This window comes from Megalobrama amblycephala, linkage group LG12, assembly GCF_018812025.1.
Source record: "Megalobrama amblycephala isolate DHTTF-2021 linkage group LG12, ASM1881202v1, whole genome shotgun sequence".
NCBI lineage: Eukaryota > Metazoa > Chordata > Actinopteri > Cypriniformes > Xenocyprididae > Megalobrama > Megalobrama amblycephala.
In genome coordinates, this window is record NC_063055.1 from 36473460 (window position 1) to 36491214 (window position 17755).

At 36.9% G+C, this 17755-nt stretch overlaps 1 protein-coding gene across 4 annotated transcripts in view; it reads right to left on the bottom strand.

Moving 5' to 3' along the window:
- LOC125280415 (fibroblast growth factor receptor 1-A) overlaps window positions 1–17523 on the bottom strand; it is a 58664-nt gene extending 41141 nt beyond the window's left edge. For 2 of the 4 annotated variants that reach the window (XM_048210938.1, XM_048210936.1), the window contains exons 1-2: window positions 16850–17521; window positions 8963–9130 (exon numbers count right to left, since the gene is read on the bottom strand). In XM_048210938.1, the coding sequence (XP_048066895.1) occupies window positions 8963–9062 (100 nt within the window). In that variant the 5' untranslated portion in view covers window positions 9063–9130; window positions 16850–17521. Of the gene's footprint in view, window positions 1–8962; window positions 9131–16849 lie in introns of all 4 variants that reach the window. The other 2 variants (XM_048210937.1, XM_048210935.1) reach the window with 2 other exon arrangements.
- Between the last annotated feature and the right edge of the window lie 232 nt (window positions 17524–17755).

Genomic DNA, 17755 nt, shown 5'->3' on the forward strand with positions numbered 1-17755 from the left:
AAAACGTGAGATTTTTATTTAACAAAATTGTTTCTGGACTTCAAGTTTTAAAGAGATTATTTTCTTATATAGCCTAATTATATTCCTAGATTTATTTGTTGCACTGTTTTTATAGTTATATTGTAAAACTAATATACCTTTTTCAGTTTACAGTGTTAGATTTGTGGCTGCATTTGAAGTTCTTTTTCACTTAAAATAAATAAATAATATAACTGACAAATGTATGTCAGATAATAAAAATACTCTAGTTCACTGTATGTTTTTCTTCTTGTTTTATTAAGGGATAAGTCTGAAGCACACCATAAATAATTCTATCAAATCATACAGGGCTAGTAGTATATATATATATATATATATATATATATATATATATATATATATATATATATATATATATATATATATATATATATATATATATATATATATATATATATATATATATACAGGGAGTGCAGAATTATTAGGCAAGTTGATTTTCTGATCATATTTTTTTCCCAAGCACATTTTACCAATTCCAATCCACATCAATCTTAATAACTACTATTAATATTGTTTTTAATCATTTATAAGTGATATATAATTGTTCATGAAGGCTGGAAATGAAAAATGCCTTATATTCAGGTGTGCAGAATTATTAGGCAAGTTTTCTTTTACAGGCAAAATGAGCCAAAAAAGAGATTTAACTCAGACTGAAAAGTCAAAAATTATTAAATACTCATGAGAAGGACGCAATACTAATGCAATACTAGAAATTGCAAAGTTAAAGCATGACCAAGGGACAGCAAAATGCTCATTGGGTCAGCGGGGTCAGACAAAAACAGGTGGAAAAGAAAAGACACATGTTAACTGCAAAATAATTAAGAATTATGTGTGAAACCATCAGGAACCCTTTAGTCTCCAGCGCCACCATTTTCCAGAACTGCAACCTACCTGGAGTCTCCAGAAGTGCAAGGTGTCAGGATCTCAGAGACTTAGGTTAGCTAAAGAATCCTAAAAAATGACCCGCACTTGATAAGAATCACAAGCTGAAGTGTTATAAAATGCATGAAGACTGGGTTTTTATAGGCCTTATAAACAGACAGCTTGAGAGTGACTCCTGAAGGACCAGCACCACATCCTCTTGTACCACTGTTTGAAGAATTTATCTTCCAGAATCTGGCAGTAAGTTTTGGAAGATCATTTTTAGTCCATCTCTGCAAGACAGACATTTCAGGATAAGAGATGGACTAAAAGTGAACTCAAACACCTTACTGCCAGATTCTGGATAAATTCTTCAAACAGTGGTACAAGAGGATGTAGTGCTGGTCCATCAGGAGTCATTCTCAAGCTGTCTGTCTATAAGCCCTATTAAAACCCAGTCTTCATGTATTTTATAACACTTCAGCTTGTGATTCTTATCAAGTGCAGGTCATTTTTTAGGATTCTTTAGCTAACCTAAGTCTCTGAGATCCTGAGACCTTGCACTTCTGGAGACTCCAGGTAGGTTGCAGTTCTGGAAAATGGTGGCGCTGGAGACTAAAGGGTTCCTGATGGTTTCACACATAATTCTTAATTATTTTGCAGTTAACGTGTCTTTTCTTTTCCACCTGTTTTTGTCTGACCCCGCTGACCCAATGAGCATTTTGCTGTCCCTTGGTCATGCTTTAACTTTGCAATTTCTAGTATTGCATTAGTATTGCGTCCTTCTCATGAGTATTTAATAATTTTTGACTTTTCAGTCTGAGTTAAATCTCTTTTTTGGCTCATTTTGCCTGTAAAAGAAAACTTGCATAATAATTCTGCACACCTGAATATAAGGCATTTTTCATTTCCAGCCTTCATGAACAATTATATATCACTTATAAATGATTAAAAACAATATTAATAGTAGTTATTAAGATTGATGTGGATTGGAATTGGTAAAATGTGCTTAGGAAAAAAATATTATCAGAAAATCAACTTGCCTAATAATTCTGCACTCCCTGTATATATATATACACACACAGATACACACCCAGGTATCGGATCGGTACTCGGTATCGGCCGATACCCTGAGCTCAGGTATCGGAATCGGGAATGGAAAAGGGGTATCGGGACATCTCTATCGATTTGATTACTATTCACATGCTTTCGATTCGATATCGATTTTTTTTGGATGTAGTATTTCAGCTACAATACATGGCAAATTTTCTAGAGGAAAAAAATTTCTCAACTAATGCTGTAAACTACACATGGGAGTCAGTTGGTACTACTATAATAATATTGAAGGTTAAATTGACTTTTTTTTATATACAAACACTTAAATTACACTCAATGATGTTTTTATTCTAAATAAAGTTTAGAATTACATAATCATATTTCTACTTCAATTCGTTTTTTTGAAATATAAACATTTAAATCGTAGCTGTCATAACTGATTTACTCAAACATGCATTAAATATTAAAAAGCATTAAAAATTATAATGAATATGTAATGATGCATAGCTATATTTATCAGAATGTTTCTTTCTAGAGTTCACTTTTCTAGCTGACTAACACGTTTACGGTCATTGAATATGTTTTTCTGAGGTAAATGTGACGTTACGTGACATTGTTTACAAGCTGTTTTATTGACGTCTTTCCACGGTTGAAACACTGATTGAGCGATTACACGAGACATGATACGGATTTCGGTAAGTTGTACTGTATCTTTTAACATACCTTCAGATGTTCATGCATGTTTATTTCACGCTGTAACTGATATTAAAGCGGAGGAGAGGATCCTCACACCACATTAAACAGCGCCAAAATTTTGAAACAAAATTATGATTTTTTTTTATTTTTTGAATCTCATAATAAGATGGACGTCATTTGAAATCTGAGACTTTGCTTCATATCAAAAGTAACAAAGCACAAAGATTATTGCGATTTATTGGATGGGAAGCGCTACATATTCTGCTCATTCATCAACTGAAAACAGATTAAACTAATCGATTCTTGGGATTTAAGAATCAATATCGGTTTGTACAAATGAAAATCGATTAAAATCGAGAAATCAATATTTTTTACCCAGCCCTAATAATTATATAAAATTTATCAGTTAGAGCGAGAGGGTTACATTCGTATAAGTGTTTGTATGCGTCTCGAATAAGCCACAATAAGCTTGACACAGAGGAAACTCTGACCAATAAGAGGACAGTTTTACTCACATGTGACTTGCATAAACACATTTTGGTACTGTTGGCTTAGAAATGTTGGCTTGTGAAAGTAAACCAAACCAAAAAGAAAATTCACCACTAACAAATTAAGTCCCTGTTTCAGAACAAAGCAAATGATCTACAGGTCTGAAAATGCCCTAAGTTCATTTTGTGACCAAATTAGATTACTCTGACTAGCAGTCCATTACTTGTGATTAACGAAGGTGTTTGCTCAGTGTGACACCAAAAGAAACAGAAGAATACACACACCTCTCCTACCATTAACCTGCCTTGTCTTATGCTAGCCTGCGTCAATTAAAGCCCACATCAGGACTTGGATGCTAATGGCATTTGTTCACAATGGCCACGCTTGTACAAACATAATCACTGCTTGCCTACACGCAAATGTGCCCATGTACACGCACATGGTCTGCAGCAGGAATGAGATCAGCATGCCCTGCTGAATCACAGCCATTGTTTACCCCAAAGTATTCATCTTCTTCTAGACAGTCAGCGTGTTTTACAGAGAGTAAGATTGAGAGTAAGAGTGATGTGGCAAGAATAAGAAAAGTGTCATACATTAAAGTGCATCAATGGACATTAGCCACGAAAAACAGATTGAAACGCATATTAACAATATGTTTCTATATCCTTCAAGTAATTTAATGGGAATATTGGGAACACTATTGAGTGATAAGCAAACAGTAAACTGTATTTTCAATATATTGATTCAAAATTGGTTCATTGAAAAAGGTTTGAAGTAGGAAATCAGTTTGAAATCTGTTGTAGCATCTGCGACTAGTTGAAGCGTGTTCCGCAAATGCACCTACAATACAAAAGTGTCACAGCCGTAGACTAGTCGCCTACCAAAACAAAGACAATGAGCTTAAGTCTTGTTTAACTAAGATTAAAACTATCAAAAATAGTTTTTGTTAACTGTTAATATAGCTTAAGTAATATAAATTGGAAATATTACACAAGAAAATGTAGCTAACCAATTAGACAAAGAAAATGTTGAATTTGAAGTACTAAAAATACTAAAACTGAAATACAAATATATAGCCTGACGTGGTCATACTCAATTCTAGTTCGAATATGAGTCTGATACTGCTCCATTGGGCTTTGATTATGGGGGCGTATTTCAACCGATCCAGGAAAGACCTCAATTGGATAGACCTACAACCAATCAGAGCTACAGAGTAAGTGACGTATGTTGAGCGACGCATAGTTGTCAACAGAACTCTTCTTAGCGACCATCGGGGCCAGCTGATAAATCAAACTTTTGCCAAATCCCGTAGGAAGGACGGCAAAGACATCTTTCCCATCGACAAATGCCTTGATCGCGGTCCTCTGTTCCTTTTTTAAAATTAATGCGCTGTCGATATCTTCTATAACGGACGCAATGGCGGAATCTACACATCTCAGTTCTTCAACAGCCATCATTGTTGTAAACTAACTGACCTTTCGCAAAGACCCGCCCCCCTTAGTTACTGTTGCTTTGTCCGACAAGCCGTGGCGCTGTCACGCCACACAGAGTGGAAAATACATCGCGGAGCAAAGAGGAAACTGACAACACATCAACAGATGAGACAGAGCAGGTTACGTATGATATTAAACAAAGTCCCAGCTTTCAAACTGTGTAGTTATTAAAAAAATTCAAACAATAAAAACCGTTTTGTGGCTCTTTAATGTGTTGTGACCATGATCGTGACAGATTGCTGTAGCGCCTCAGCTCAAGAGGCTCGTGAACCGATCATCTCTTCCTACTAGTCCATTTATAGCATCAAATAAACATGAATGAACATGAGAATGAATGTTGTTTCAAACGCGGAAAGACGTCAATATGCACAATTTTTCAAGTTTAACTCCACCGAGGTTAATCTTCTAACTCCTGACTGCTTTGTCGGACAAAATGGCGGATGCGGCGTTCTGATTGGTTAGATCGCTTGTCAATCAAACTCCCCAAGCGCTCTTTGTTGACGTGGCTGATTACGTTTCTGGTGATAATCTGTCAATCATCGCCCTGACAATGTGATTGGTCCGAACAGTTTCTGTTCGGGCATAATTACTCCTCTACGGATCGAGTCCAGACCGAACTCCCCGACCTCAAAATGTTGTGAAAAAGTTCGGCTGGCATCCAGGCTAACAAATATACTAAATAGCTAAACAGAAATACAAAATAATAATAATAAAAATTACAAAAGCCCATAACAAAATTGCTAAAACTAAAATTTAACTGAAACTATAAAAATAAAGGCTCATTCAAAAAAAAAAAAAATTTATAAACACTGTAATATAAATAATACTAAATTAACATTTTACTATCATCAACAATAGATGGTTAATGCTGGTTGTGATTAATTATATAAAGGCATGAAGTATCATATACTAAACACTTTTTCTAGTTGTTCATTTAAGCCATTAGTCAACTTATCGCACATTTATATTAATTTAATTACTTTAATACATACTGAGGAGGTTCTATAATGAGCCTTTAAAGGTGCCCTAGAATTAAAAATTGAATTTATCTTGGCATAGTTAAATAAAAAGAGTTCAGTACATGGAAATGACATACAGTGAGTCTCAAACTCCATTGTTTCCTCCTCCTTATATAAATCTCATCTGTTTAAAAGACCTCCGAAGAACAGGTGAATCTCAACATAACACCGTTATGTTACGTATGATCCCGACTGTTACGTAACAGGACTAACACACTATTTTTAAGAAATCCTCAATGGCGAAATACATGACTAGAAAAAATATTCTGCAGGTGTATTTGAAATGTTTTAACTAATCATCTTAATGAATGTCATTTCAGTTCTACTTTCTGAGTATGAATTATCATCTGCAGTAAAAGACAACAATACTCAAGCACTGTAAAAGGTTTTGCCACTAACTCAACTGACTGACTTCTCTTCAGATCTTACTGTACATGATTTATGTACTTTTGACCTCCTAACTGAACTCCTTTCCACAAACTGATCATAGAAATAAAAACAGTATAAATTTATTAACATGAATGTATTAACCAACATCAACTAACAATGAGCAATATCTTTGCTACAGTATTTATTAATCTTTGTTAATGTTAGTTAATAAAAATAGTCATTCATTGTTAGTTGATGATAGTTCACAGTGCATAAACTAATGTTAACAAATGAAATCTTATTGTTTGTGCTTAATAAGATTAAGAGAAAACTGTTATTCATTTTTATGGTAACACTTTACATTAAGTGCAACCATAATCGCACTCTCTCAATATTCAAAGTGCAAATAAGACCAAATTTTTCTTTGATACAGAGCTAAGAGATGGTTACAACTACACTGCCCAGCCTAAAATAGCTTTCATATTGAGAGATATCTGCATTCATCAGGGAGCCGCTTTCAAAATGCGGGGTATTGAAATCGCGTTTGAATGCGCGCTCGCTTTTACTTTCACTTTCATGATCGCGCGTAACTATAAATTTGGAGCGGCGGTGACCGTTATCCAACTAAATTAAATGTTTTTTATTTAAATACAAAGCAAAATGACAGTGGAGGCGTGGCATATTCTTTCCTAATCATCCTAACACTCTGTCATGGCAACATCACGAGACTACTTTTCACCTCGACGAGAAATCTCGTCACATTTTAGTCTCGCGAGATCTTGTGATACGAGATCTCGTCACACCCCTAGGATATATATTATAATAATAGAATAATAATAGCTCGCATTTATCTAGGTTAGAGGGAGCGGCTATGTAAAGTTGATTGATGAAAGTTGAAAGATGATTTGTCGAACATACTGTAATTACCACAAGGACCCGTTAACGATCTTTCCCTCACAGACTGCATGACTTCGCCACTTCCTGCTGAAAATCAATAATCAAATTTTGGTCGACTAAGTCTCTTCTCGACGACTAACGCTTAGTTAGGTGGCAGCACTTAAAGAAACATTTTTCTTGCGCTTTCAATTAAATATTTTGGGCCTTTGAAAGTGTCTTCTGATCCCAAATTATTTAACAGGGTTTAAAGTTAAAATGCTGCTTAAGGAAGTTCTGTTGTTTGTGCAGGTTGTATTCCCACCTTGGGAAAAAAAAAAAAAACAAATGTAACCAAATGCTGGAGTGTCAGTCACTCATCAACAGCTGAAACTATCATTTACTCCACAGGAGGCCTGAGGGGAGAGAGGGAAAATGCTCTCTGTCCTGACAGTAGGAAGAAGGGAGAGGAGGAGTAGAGGAAATGCGTAGAGGGTATCAGCACGCTTGGCCATTTGGCTGTCAAGCATTAAGTGGGTAAAAGGTAATTCATCACATTCTGGTTCGGTCTTCCTGCCTTCATTATAGTCACAACAAAATCTTTTAGGGAAGTGTTGAAACGAATAGCAAGAAGCCGAAATCAAGAGGGGGAAATAAAACTTATTAAAAGCCCCCTCTTTGTTACACCCGCAGTGCTTCAACGGGGTTAGACTTGGATCAACTAGACACACTGTTACCAACATTTTCGTGCAATGCATGTGTTCATGAAGAGTACTACCCACAGGTCTACGCTTCACAGCTCTGCACTCAAGCACAAGAAAACGTGCTTCGTTTTCCCAGAAACTTGATCTCCACTGTGGAATAGCACCACAGGGCGGAGTACTTTCTGTGTCTTCTTTTAAAAGCAGTAATTTATAGCGTCTCAGGTAGTCAACTCTTCCCTTTACAACAAACACCTTTTCATTACAAAAGGAGGATGGTGAGACAACGGAGAGGGAGAAAGAGAGAGAGAGGGAAGAGAGAAGCAAGGTATTTTTGCATAGCCGGAGGGTACAGATGGCAGCTATTTCACACCTCCAGCTCTGGGGCAAATTCAAACCTACCATGTTTATTTAAAGCCTCCGCAGTCGGCCAGAGCAGAAGCGACCGCTCATTTTATAATGCTGGTAACTGTAACGCAAGGCATTCAGAAGTCTCTCGGGAACACTGTATTTCCGAAATCCAAAAGACGATGATGCCTCTACGGAAGCACGTTTGGGCCTGTGAGAGCCAGAGGCACTCGCTGTGCTGGAGTCTTGCCAAAGGACAAATTTTTTCAGGGGTTTATTTCAGCTGGTGTTTTTTTTTTTTTTTAACCCGTTTGCCTTTTTTACTCTCCGTCTATGACTTGAGTGCATGAAAGTCCTTAGGGTTTTCAATGGCTATTTTGGATACGAGGTGGAAATGGAGAACAAATGGTATCCAAGTGTAAACTTCCACAGCTCGGAGTAGAATGTTTCCCCCACGGCATACAACTGACATACAGCATATTGCAGATATGAATTTGGTTTGAGAATGTGCATATAGTCATACGGCATAGCCATACAATATTGTATACTGTACAATATTGACACGTATCAAAACATTTTAATGTGGACATATTGTGGAAAACATTATTTTACTTGCTTTTCAGAATAATAATAATAAAAACAACATGAAGAAGAAAGGTGTTTGACATACTTGACATAGTTTCCTGAATATAAGCTTAAAAATAGGCCATTGAGATATCTTAATGATGGTTACTTATATGAACAAATCTTAATGTTACTAATGCAAAATAACAAACAGCCTGTTTAATTCAGGCTCAGACAGAGAGTGGGAAATAATCACACCTGTTTTTGTTGTAAAGAAAGCCTAAGCGACATTAAGTGGAATAAAGTGCTAAAATAGAGAAAAAAAAAGTGCTGCCATAAAAGTGTAGGATATGGCCAACTATTAAAAACTATTTTAGGGAGCTTAATTGCAAAGTGTCTGAGACAGGGTTTATTGTTATCGCATCTTGAGACATGATCCAACAAGACTTACTCTCCTCTTGGGTGGCTGGTCTGCCCTGGGACTGAAGAGCCTGAGTTAGGAGTACTGAGATCAGCAGCAACATGGTCTTCATCATCATCATCATCATCATGAAGGATTCTCTACATCTGAACTCTGCATCCAGCCCAGCTCTCCATAAAAACAGCTAGGACATCAGCACTGTGTGTGAGATGAAGAGAGAAAACCAGAAGGCCAAACAATTAAGAATAGATTCAGAATAGAAGAATTAAGATTCTAAATATTAAAGACAACATGAACCTTTCATAATGTGGCATTTATAAATTATTTCGCTGGAAATAACATTTGAATGGAATGGATTAATTGGATTTGACTGGATTGTGAAACAAGGGCTATTATATTATTGTTTAATATTTTTCTCCCCCCACCAGACCATTTTCATTTCAGAAGTACAAAAACATACTAAACTGATTTTTAAAATTATGATAACCTTCTCTTTAGAGTAACTGGAACTGAGGCATCACATTAAAGGATTAGTTCACTCCAGAATGAAAATTTCCTGGTAATTTACTCACCCCCATGTCATCCAAGATCATGTCTTTCTTTCTTCAGTCAAAAAGAAATTAAGGTTTTTGAGGAAAACATTTAAGGATTTTTCTCCATATAATGGACTTCAATGGCTACCAACATGTTAAAGGTCCAAATGTCAGTTTCAGTGCAGCTTCAAAGAGCTTTAAACGATCCCAGACGAGGAATAAGAGTCTTATCTAGCGAAACAATCTGCCATTTTCTAAAAAAAATGAAAATTTATATACTTTTTAACCACAAATGTTTGTCTTGCACTGCTCTGCGATGCGCGTCCACAACTTCATGCATTACGCAATCACGTTGGAAAGGTCATGCGTGACGTAGGCAGAAAAACTAAAAACTACATCTCATTTTCTTCTCCAACTTCAAAATCATCCGACATCGTTGTTTTCCCTTCTTTTTTTTAAAGGGCATTTGACTTAGTCTTTGTTTGTTCGCTTTTGTAAACACTGGGTGGGTACTTCCACCTACGTCACGTGTGACCTTTCCAACGTGATTACGTAATGTGTGGCGCATCGCAGAGCAGTGCAAGACGAGGATTTGTGGTTAAAAAGTATATAAAATTTTTATTTTTTTTAGAAAATGACCGATCGTTTCACTAGATAAGACTCTTATTCCTCGTCTGGGATCATGAAGAGCTCTTTGAAGCTGCACTGAAACTGACGTTTGGACCTTCAACCCGTTGATCCCAGTGAAGTCCACTATATGTAAAAAACCCTGGAATGTTTTCCTCAAAAATTTCTTTTAGACAAAATAAAGACAGACATGAGGATCTTTGATGACATGGGGGTGAGTAAATTATCAGGAAATTTTAATTCTTGAGTGAACTAATCCTTTAATATCAGGTAGACGACTGACAAAATGAAACGTACGGCTTAGTTTTACTTGTAGACAAATAGCTGAGAATATTAAAGAATCCCTGACAGAGAATTCCTGTAAAACACTCAGTAGAGTCACAGAAACCCCTTTGATGCTTGAGCAGCACAAATCAGAGTTTCTTATAAACAGCCTGATAAAACTCTCCATCCATTTTAGATGTAACCATGAAGCAGACGAAAACATAACTTTGCTGTATAAGGTCAATACTGGAACAGCACGTCCTTTAAGAACTCCAGGATTTTAACCACAGACTTTTCCACTACAACATTGTGTCTTTAATGAGTTTGCATCAACAAAATGACTTTGAACAGTAAGCTAACGTGGCACTTTTTTTAATTTTAGTTATATTAATGTTCTGAAGACATGACAATGCAAATGTAGAAATTAGATTGCATAAACCTTGACATGCATATTTCATAGTGGAAAGAACAGTTTTCGTGAGGTCACTCCATCCGTTTGCTCTTACAAACACATGCAGTAAAACACAGAAACACAAACGCGCTCCTCCAACCCTTCACAGATATCTGTCAACTCTGTGCTGGTTTAGACCCCAGCATGACCCCTACACGCCATTTGTCCTACTAGCCATCGGAACTCCTCGTTCAAACATCATTTACACATTTCAACACACACCCCACTATGAGCGGATTGGTCTGAAAAAAGCAGCGTTTCACAATTCATCAGGCAGATGTTTCTCCTTCAGAATGTTTAGCTCTGGTAACTTGCCTTCGGGATTTTGCCTCTAATTCACAAATGTAAATAAAGTGGAAAAAAAAGTCTTAATATGAAGCTAAAGTTAATATGAACCCTAGACTTTCTAAATTAAAGGTGTGGTTGATTATGATTTTACCTTTTTTAACTATAGTTAGTGTGTAATGTTTTATGAGCATAAACAACATCTGCAATGTTACGAGCTCAAAGTTCAATGCAAAGGGAGATTTTCTTTTACAGAAATCTCTAAGGACTACAATAAACGGCTGGTAGGGACTACAAAATGCTTCTTCCCAGGTTAGTGACATCACTAAACCTAACATTTACATAAACCACGCCCCTGAGAACATTCAACAAAGGGGGCGGGGCCATGTTGGGCTGCTTTAGAGAAGAGGAAGAGTTGTTGTAGTAGAGTGTTGTTGTCATGCTGTCATTTTACACCGGACTGCTTCACAAACGAGGGTCAATTCAACAAAAAGATGAACATGATGGCACATGCTAGTGGATGAGTTGAATCAACTCCACAGCAACTACATAAATTTATCCACTAACCATTCAGAAACGTCCAGTTTCATTCTAAAAGCTGTAACTTCTTCCTGAGTCTCTCCATCAGTGTCGACTCCGGTTTGAACAATGTAAGGCTGAACACCGTTACTGACAATCCTCATTTTGGCTGCATGAGATTCTCCAGCTTTGTTGTTGTTGAGCTGTTAAAGCTCCGCCCTCTTCTGGAAAGGGGGCCGGGAGCAGCAGTTCATTTGCATTTAAAGGGACACACACAAAAACGGCATGTTTCTGCTCACACCCAAATAGAGGCAAATTTGACAAGCTATAATAAATGATATGTGGAGTATTTTGAGCTGAAACTTCACAGACACATTCACCAGAGACTTATATTACATCTCGTGAAAAGAGGCATAATAGGTCCCCTTTAACTAAATGAAAACTCAACTGTATATGCAGCTATTCAACATTGACACAAGAAAAAAAAAAGGTCAGGAAATATCCTGGTGAGTCAGAGATGTCGTGAATGGTTTTGAATTCTCTAGACAGATCTAAGTTTGAATAAGCGAATAAGATAAATTTGAATAAGATCCAGTTTGAATAAGCGTCATGCCTATTCAAACTGGACACATGCCATTACATTTTTAAGCCAAGTGCATTTTGAATGTAACTTCTGTAAATATTTAGGATTAAACCAAAACTGTATCACTCTTTAGCTTACAGTTACACCTATATTATTTCTTGTTAGGACAGTTCTAGCACCCCTGCAAAAAAAGATAATGCCCTTGAGAAATATTTTATTGAACAGTGCAATGAGATGTCTATCACCTTCACAACTGCTCTGATAAGGACGAGAAATTTGGACAAACACCAAGAGATGAGATTTGATACACATAAAATCGTTCCCATCGAGTTTGGGTTGGTTTCATTTTTCAAGCTATGTCTGCAGATGGTACAAACAGGCGAACGGTCAGAGGTGTCGGACTCTGAGCTTGTGGCAATCCCCTGCCAGACACACTTACAACATACCAATAATCATCCCCAGAACCAAAACATACATAAAAAGCTTCCGCACAGATCAGACTACATGGAAAAGCAAGAAAACAAAAACCTACTAATGTGAATCTGTTCTGAGCTCCAGTAATATACTGAAGTGTAACACAATATGCAGTGCAAACAAAAGCAGGAAGCTTCCATTATAAATCAAGGTGATATGGTGTAAATAAGAGATTAAGGCACCATCTAATCGTAGTAATGTAAACAACACATTATTTGAAGAAGACCGCTCTTAGCTTGTTTTGGATGTGTAATAGAATATTGCATGCACACCAAACTCAATATTGTATTACAGTATGAAGAGAAATTTCATATATTTCTAATTTATTTAATCATAATTTCTCTACAGTTTTTCTCAAAATTAATTTGTGAAGTACTACAAACACAGTCCATGGGAAACTCCCATGATCAGGGCAGGTGAGCTAAGAGGAACTGATACTGTGAACAGCTAAGATTTGCAATTAATATCTTTACAGCTTCAGAAAACATGTTAGCTAAACCTTAGTTGATTTTACGCTTTAAAATGCATGCTAGTTCTTTTTTGGAGCCATGAAACAGTGCTCATGCCCTGATATATTCATGTGGGCAACACATGTTGACACTCTTCATGACATTTCTATATCCATAAAATGTGTAAAAAATCTGTGCTTATTTTTTCTTCTAAGCATCTCGTTTTCTCAGTGTAGTCTTTTTACTGATGCAACAGGTCAAGTTTACTTGGCTGAAACGACTAATGTACCCTGAACTAGTTTTAACTGTTAGCACATTTAATTAATATGTTTTTGGGGAAACACAAAGGTAGTTTATGGAAGGGGGAAAAAAATCACAAGGCAGAAGGCTTAGTTTATGACCAAATTACTTGGCTGAGATTACGCTGATGTAAATGTTTGAACATTTTTTTGAAACTAGTTCCTCTGTTTACGTGAACTATTTCTAAGTAAAACAAACAGCAGAACAAACATTCAGCTGATTATATTTAACGTCTTTCCACAGTGTTCACTTTGAGAGGGAAAGTTATGCAGACAGCCAAGAGAGAGAGAGAGAAAGAGTGCATGGAATAAAAAGAAATAGACCAAGTCAAGTGGAAAGAGAAGTTAGTACCCTAATTAATGAACCCCAGCATGTTTTTCTCTCCCTCTGATCATTGGAGGGGAACATGGCGAGAGCGTACAGCAGGCCCAGCTCATTACCGCTGCCTACTACTGGAGCAGAACATTCCAGAGAACAGCATTGGTTTGTGTCGGAGACGGGACGCCTGACCTCACTCATTCCAGTGCCGGTGGGAGCCAGAGCCATAGTCGGCCCACCAAACCAAGGCTACTAAGACCAGGCTGATGAACTTAACCTACAAAACTCTTTACTGTTCACTCTTTTCCATCTTGATTTGTCCTATATCTCTTCTCTTCCAAATCTCCTCTAAATCCAGCCTACGGTCTCCTCCTTTCCGGACTGTTCTTGAAAAGACAAAATCCCGGACGAGCCCCCACCGAAACTGAATCCGGTGATGATAAGGACATCATATTATACCCTAACCTTTCATACCCAATTTTTCAGACAACTAAGGCAGCCATTTTGTTTTGTCACAGATGTGTTGACGTAAACAAAATAAAGCATTGTACGCATCTCTCCATTCTGAGACCTAAACTCCTCCTAAAGTTTCATGCTAAAGCTCTCAGACAGTTGTGTAATAGTAACTTTCCTTTTAAAAGTGCTGGGCGATAGTTTACTGTGCCAGCCCAGCCCTGCCAGCCCAGTAAATTAGAGGGCAAAGAATTCCTCTTCTCTCCAAACTCTCAACAGCATACTTCCACCGGAAGAACACCCACAGCACAGCACGTCTTTTCTCCTTCATCCATTTGCTTCCTTTCATTTTCAAACAACAGAGCATTTCACTGTAAAGCGTTCACTATAAGATCACCACAACAAACCAAAACGAGTGTTTGTGACCGTATGTGAAACATGAAGGCTGGCTCAAATCACTATACTCAGTGAATTCTGAAGCAAATACATCCATTATTATCCAGTATTCCACAGTAAACAAGCTTACTGATTTTGATCAATGCAACTCAAACTGTCAATGCCCCTCTATTAAAATTCTTATGATGCTTTACAGTATATTCTAACTTGATGAACCGGTGACCTGTCTGGAGCGGGTAACAGTAAAATCACTGGTCAGATCCTGAGGGACGAGCAGCCATAATGATTTCCCCTCTAATTTAAGTAATTGATGTAATTATGGACTTAAACAACTACATTTTCACAAGGTCGGTTACAGTTCTCAAGTATTTCAATGGTTGAATAGTACTTAAGAAAACTAGCAACAAAAAAAAAAAAAAAAAACTTTCAAAGGAAAGCTCTAAAACTGCTGCATGAATAAATAGACTGGACATCTCGGACAAATTTCATTATCAACACTGAGCTTTATGTTCAGTGGAAAATAGTTCCAAGATTCAAATGAAATTCCAGAAATGTATCTAAAGTGGAAATCTTAAAAAATAAGTAAATAAATTTTAAAAAAGAAACCCTCAAGCTATGATATGGGTCTTGCACAAACTGCCTGAAAAAGTTCATATCTAATTGACTATATTTTGCTCACATTTCTGCACTGACTTGCAACAAGTCTGAGTCAAGTCTGCACATGCAGTCGCCAGCCAGCATGTCGCCATTCATAAACCGCTCTGCTTTTCCATCATGTTCTTCACACCGGTGAAAAGGTGGAAACTGTCCGTGAATGTCTTTGCTTGAAACTGCAATGGTCACTTAACAGCAGGGCGAGTCTTTAAAAGCACAACTATAAGAAAGGATGCAAGTAGCTGTATCTTTGATGTAAAGCTTATATCAGTGATTAGAAAGTTCTAGACTGTGCTGAAGAGTCCAAGAATGAAGAGGGGGATGTCTTTTGCACTACTCTGAAATTATCTAGTGAGTGATGAGGATGAAAAAGGGAGTGACACTGTGAGGTGGGTGCAGAATTATTTTGCTATGTTCAAAGTGACAGAATAAAAGCCCTATAGCACAACAAGATTGTTGAATTAGTTTCTGTGATAACATACATTTCTTCAGCTGCCCAAATAAAGATGTGTCTTTCAGCTACAGAGCCCTTTTCTGACATTGAAATGCTGAAACGATTCCAGGATTTAATGTGCCTCATGTCTTTTTACAGGGATTTTAAATGAATTATCCTTCTGCTACAGTGCCATCCAAACTTGTACTACAGTAGGCTATAGTTTTCAGTATGTTTGTCTTTTTACTGTAGGAAGATAAACAACTGCAAGAATAAACCTGCCTTTCACATCAAGATAACAGGCATTTATTTTGGCAAAGGGAAACTCAAGGATGGATGGCCAATAATGCCGGAAAACTGATTTACAAAATAATAATTTAAATAAATAAATAAATAACTGTAAATAATAAGTAACTGAAGGTCTCATCTCTAGGGGGAAAAAAAATCATTCATAACCAAGTAACCTAATAGCTCAGAGTTGTAACACATGCTGAACACAATAACACCTTTTCCACAGAAGCCACAAAGTGAAACAAAAGCTTTTATTTCTACAGAACAGTTCCAATATCTTAAACTAAAGATGCTGAGATATGCCAATCGATTTTGAAAACATTATTTATTGGTACTGTGCTGAATGGCTTCAAATATGAGATGTTATGCGAGAGCGCGCGTGGCAGTACAGGCACGCGCATCAAGGCTCTCATATCATCAGATTTGGGGCCATTTGATGATAATAGCTAATGAGATCTCACAGCGTATACGAAAACCGTATGGAAAAAAACTAGTGTGGCTCAATAAAAGACATATTTAACATTTAAACAAACTGCCCAGTAAAAATGACTTAACATCAATATATATTTTACACATTGATTTAAAGAAGGACCTCTTTTGTTTAAAAGAGATTACTTACAGACGAATAAAATTAAAATGATTCAAGTCACGTTGCAAGGTGGTGTGTAGACAAGGAGAGAAAAGAAAACGAAATAAACAGCCTAAATATGGACACTTATTGTAACTGTCATTAAGTAACTCTTCCCAACATGCAAGTGTTTTATACTGTCCTAGTGTTTTTATAAAAACGCAAATAATCTTATTCAAATTCAATAAAACAGCAAATGATGTGTATTTTATTACAGACGTACACGCTAGAGTCCATTAACAGCGTTAACGTTACTCACCTTTTTCTTTCTGAAGCAAATCCTTTCTGAAAAGAGTCAATCCCAGATCAGATTCAGAAGTTCAAAATACAGTCTCCCAAAAATAGTCAATGGACGAAACTCCACATTTCTTCCTCTGTTGTAAGTTTAGCCTTTTTGGTTCTCATTAAACCACACGAGTGTTGCTCAGTTTTTCCTTCGACTCGCCTGATAATCGTTTGAAATCAGTGAAAATATTCAGCGTATCGAGACGCGTGCTCGTCCTAAAGATCGCGTGAAGATGATTTCTTTAAGTAACATAACGTTTAAGACTCACTAATAACGCCAACAAGCCGATTTTAGACCTGTTTTTCTTCTGAAAATCCCACCCGTGCGGTTTTTGTTTGCGCTCGTGCGACAAGAAGGTAGAGGGGAAAACTTTTACCCCAGTCGCTACTTCGGTCGTCAGTCCTCTGAGAGTCAAAACTAACCTAAAGGATAAACAGCGCTTTTACTTGAATCGCAGTCCTCTGTATAAATTGGTCTAGCTACGGGAAACTAACTTTACTTTTGAATCTTTTAACTGGTTTGTAGATAGTCCGTATCGTCGGCCTCCCTCAGCACTACAGAAGAAACGAGATTCCGCACTCATGGATGGAGGAGTGTGAGCAGAAAAACCTGACTCCCCCTCCATCACTAACACCTCAGGACTACCAAACAGCTCTCCCAGTGCATCCTGGGATTGTAGTTTCTGAGCCCCTCAAAAAACGAAAAACTCTAAAATGCTTTCCTCAAAAGAAATACAATAACTTCTCTTTTGAAATATTGTATTACATTACATTCTAAAAATGGAGACACACAAGAAAGTTAGACTGGTTAAAGGATTAGTTCACTTTCAAATAAAATTTTCCTGATAATTTACTCACCCCCATCTCATCCAAGATGTTC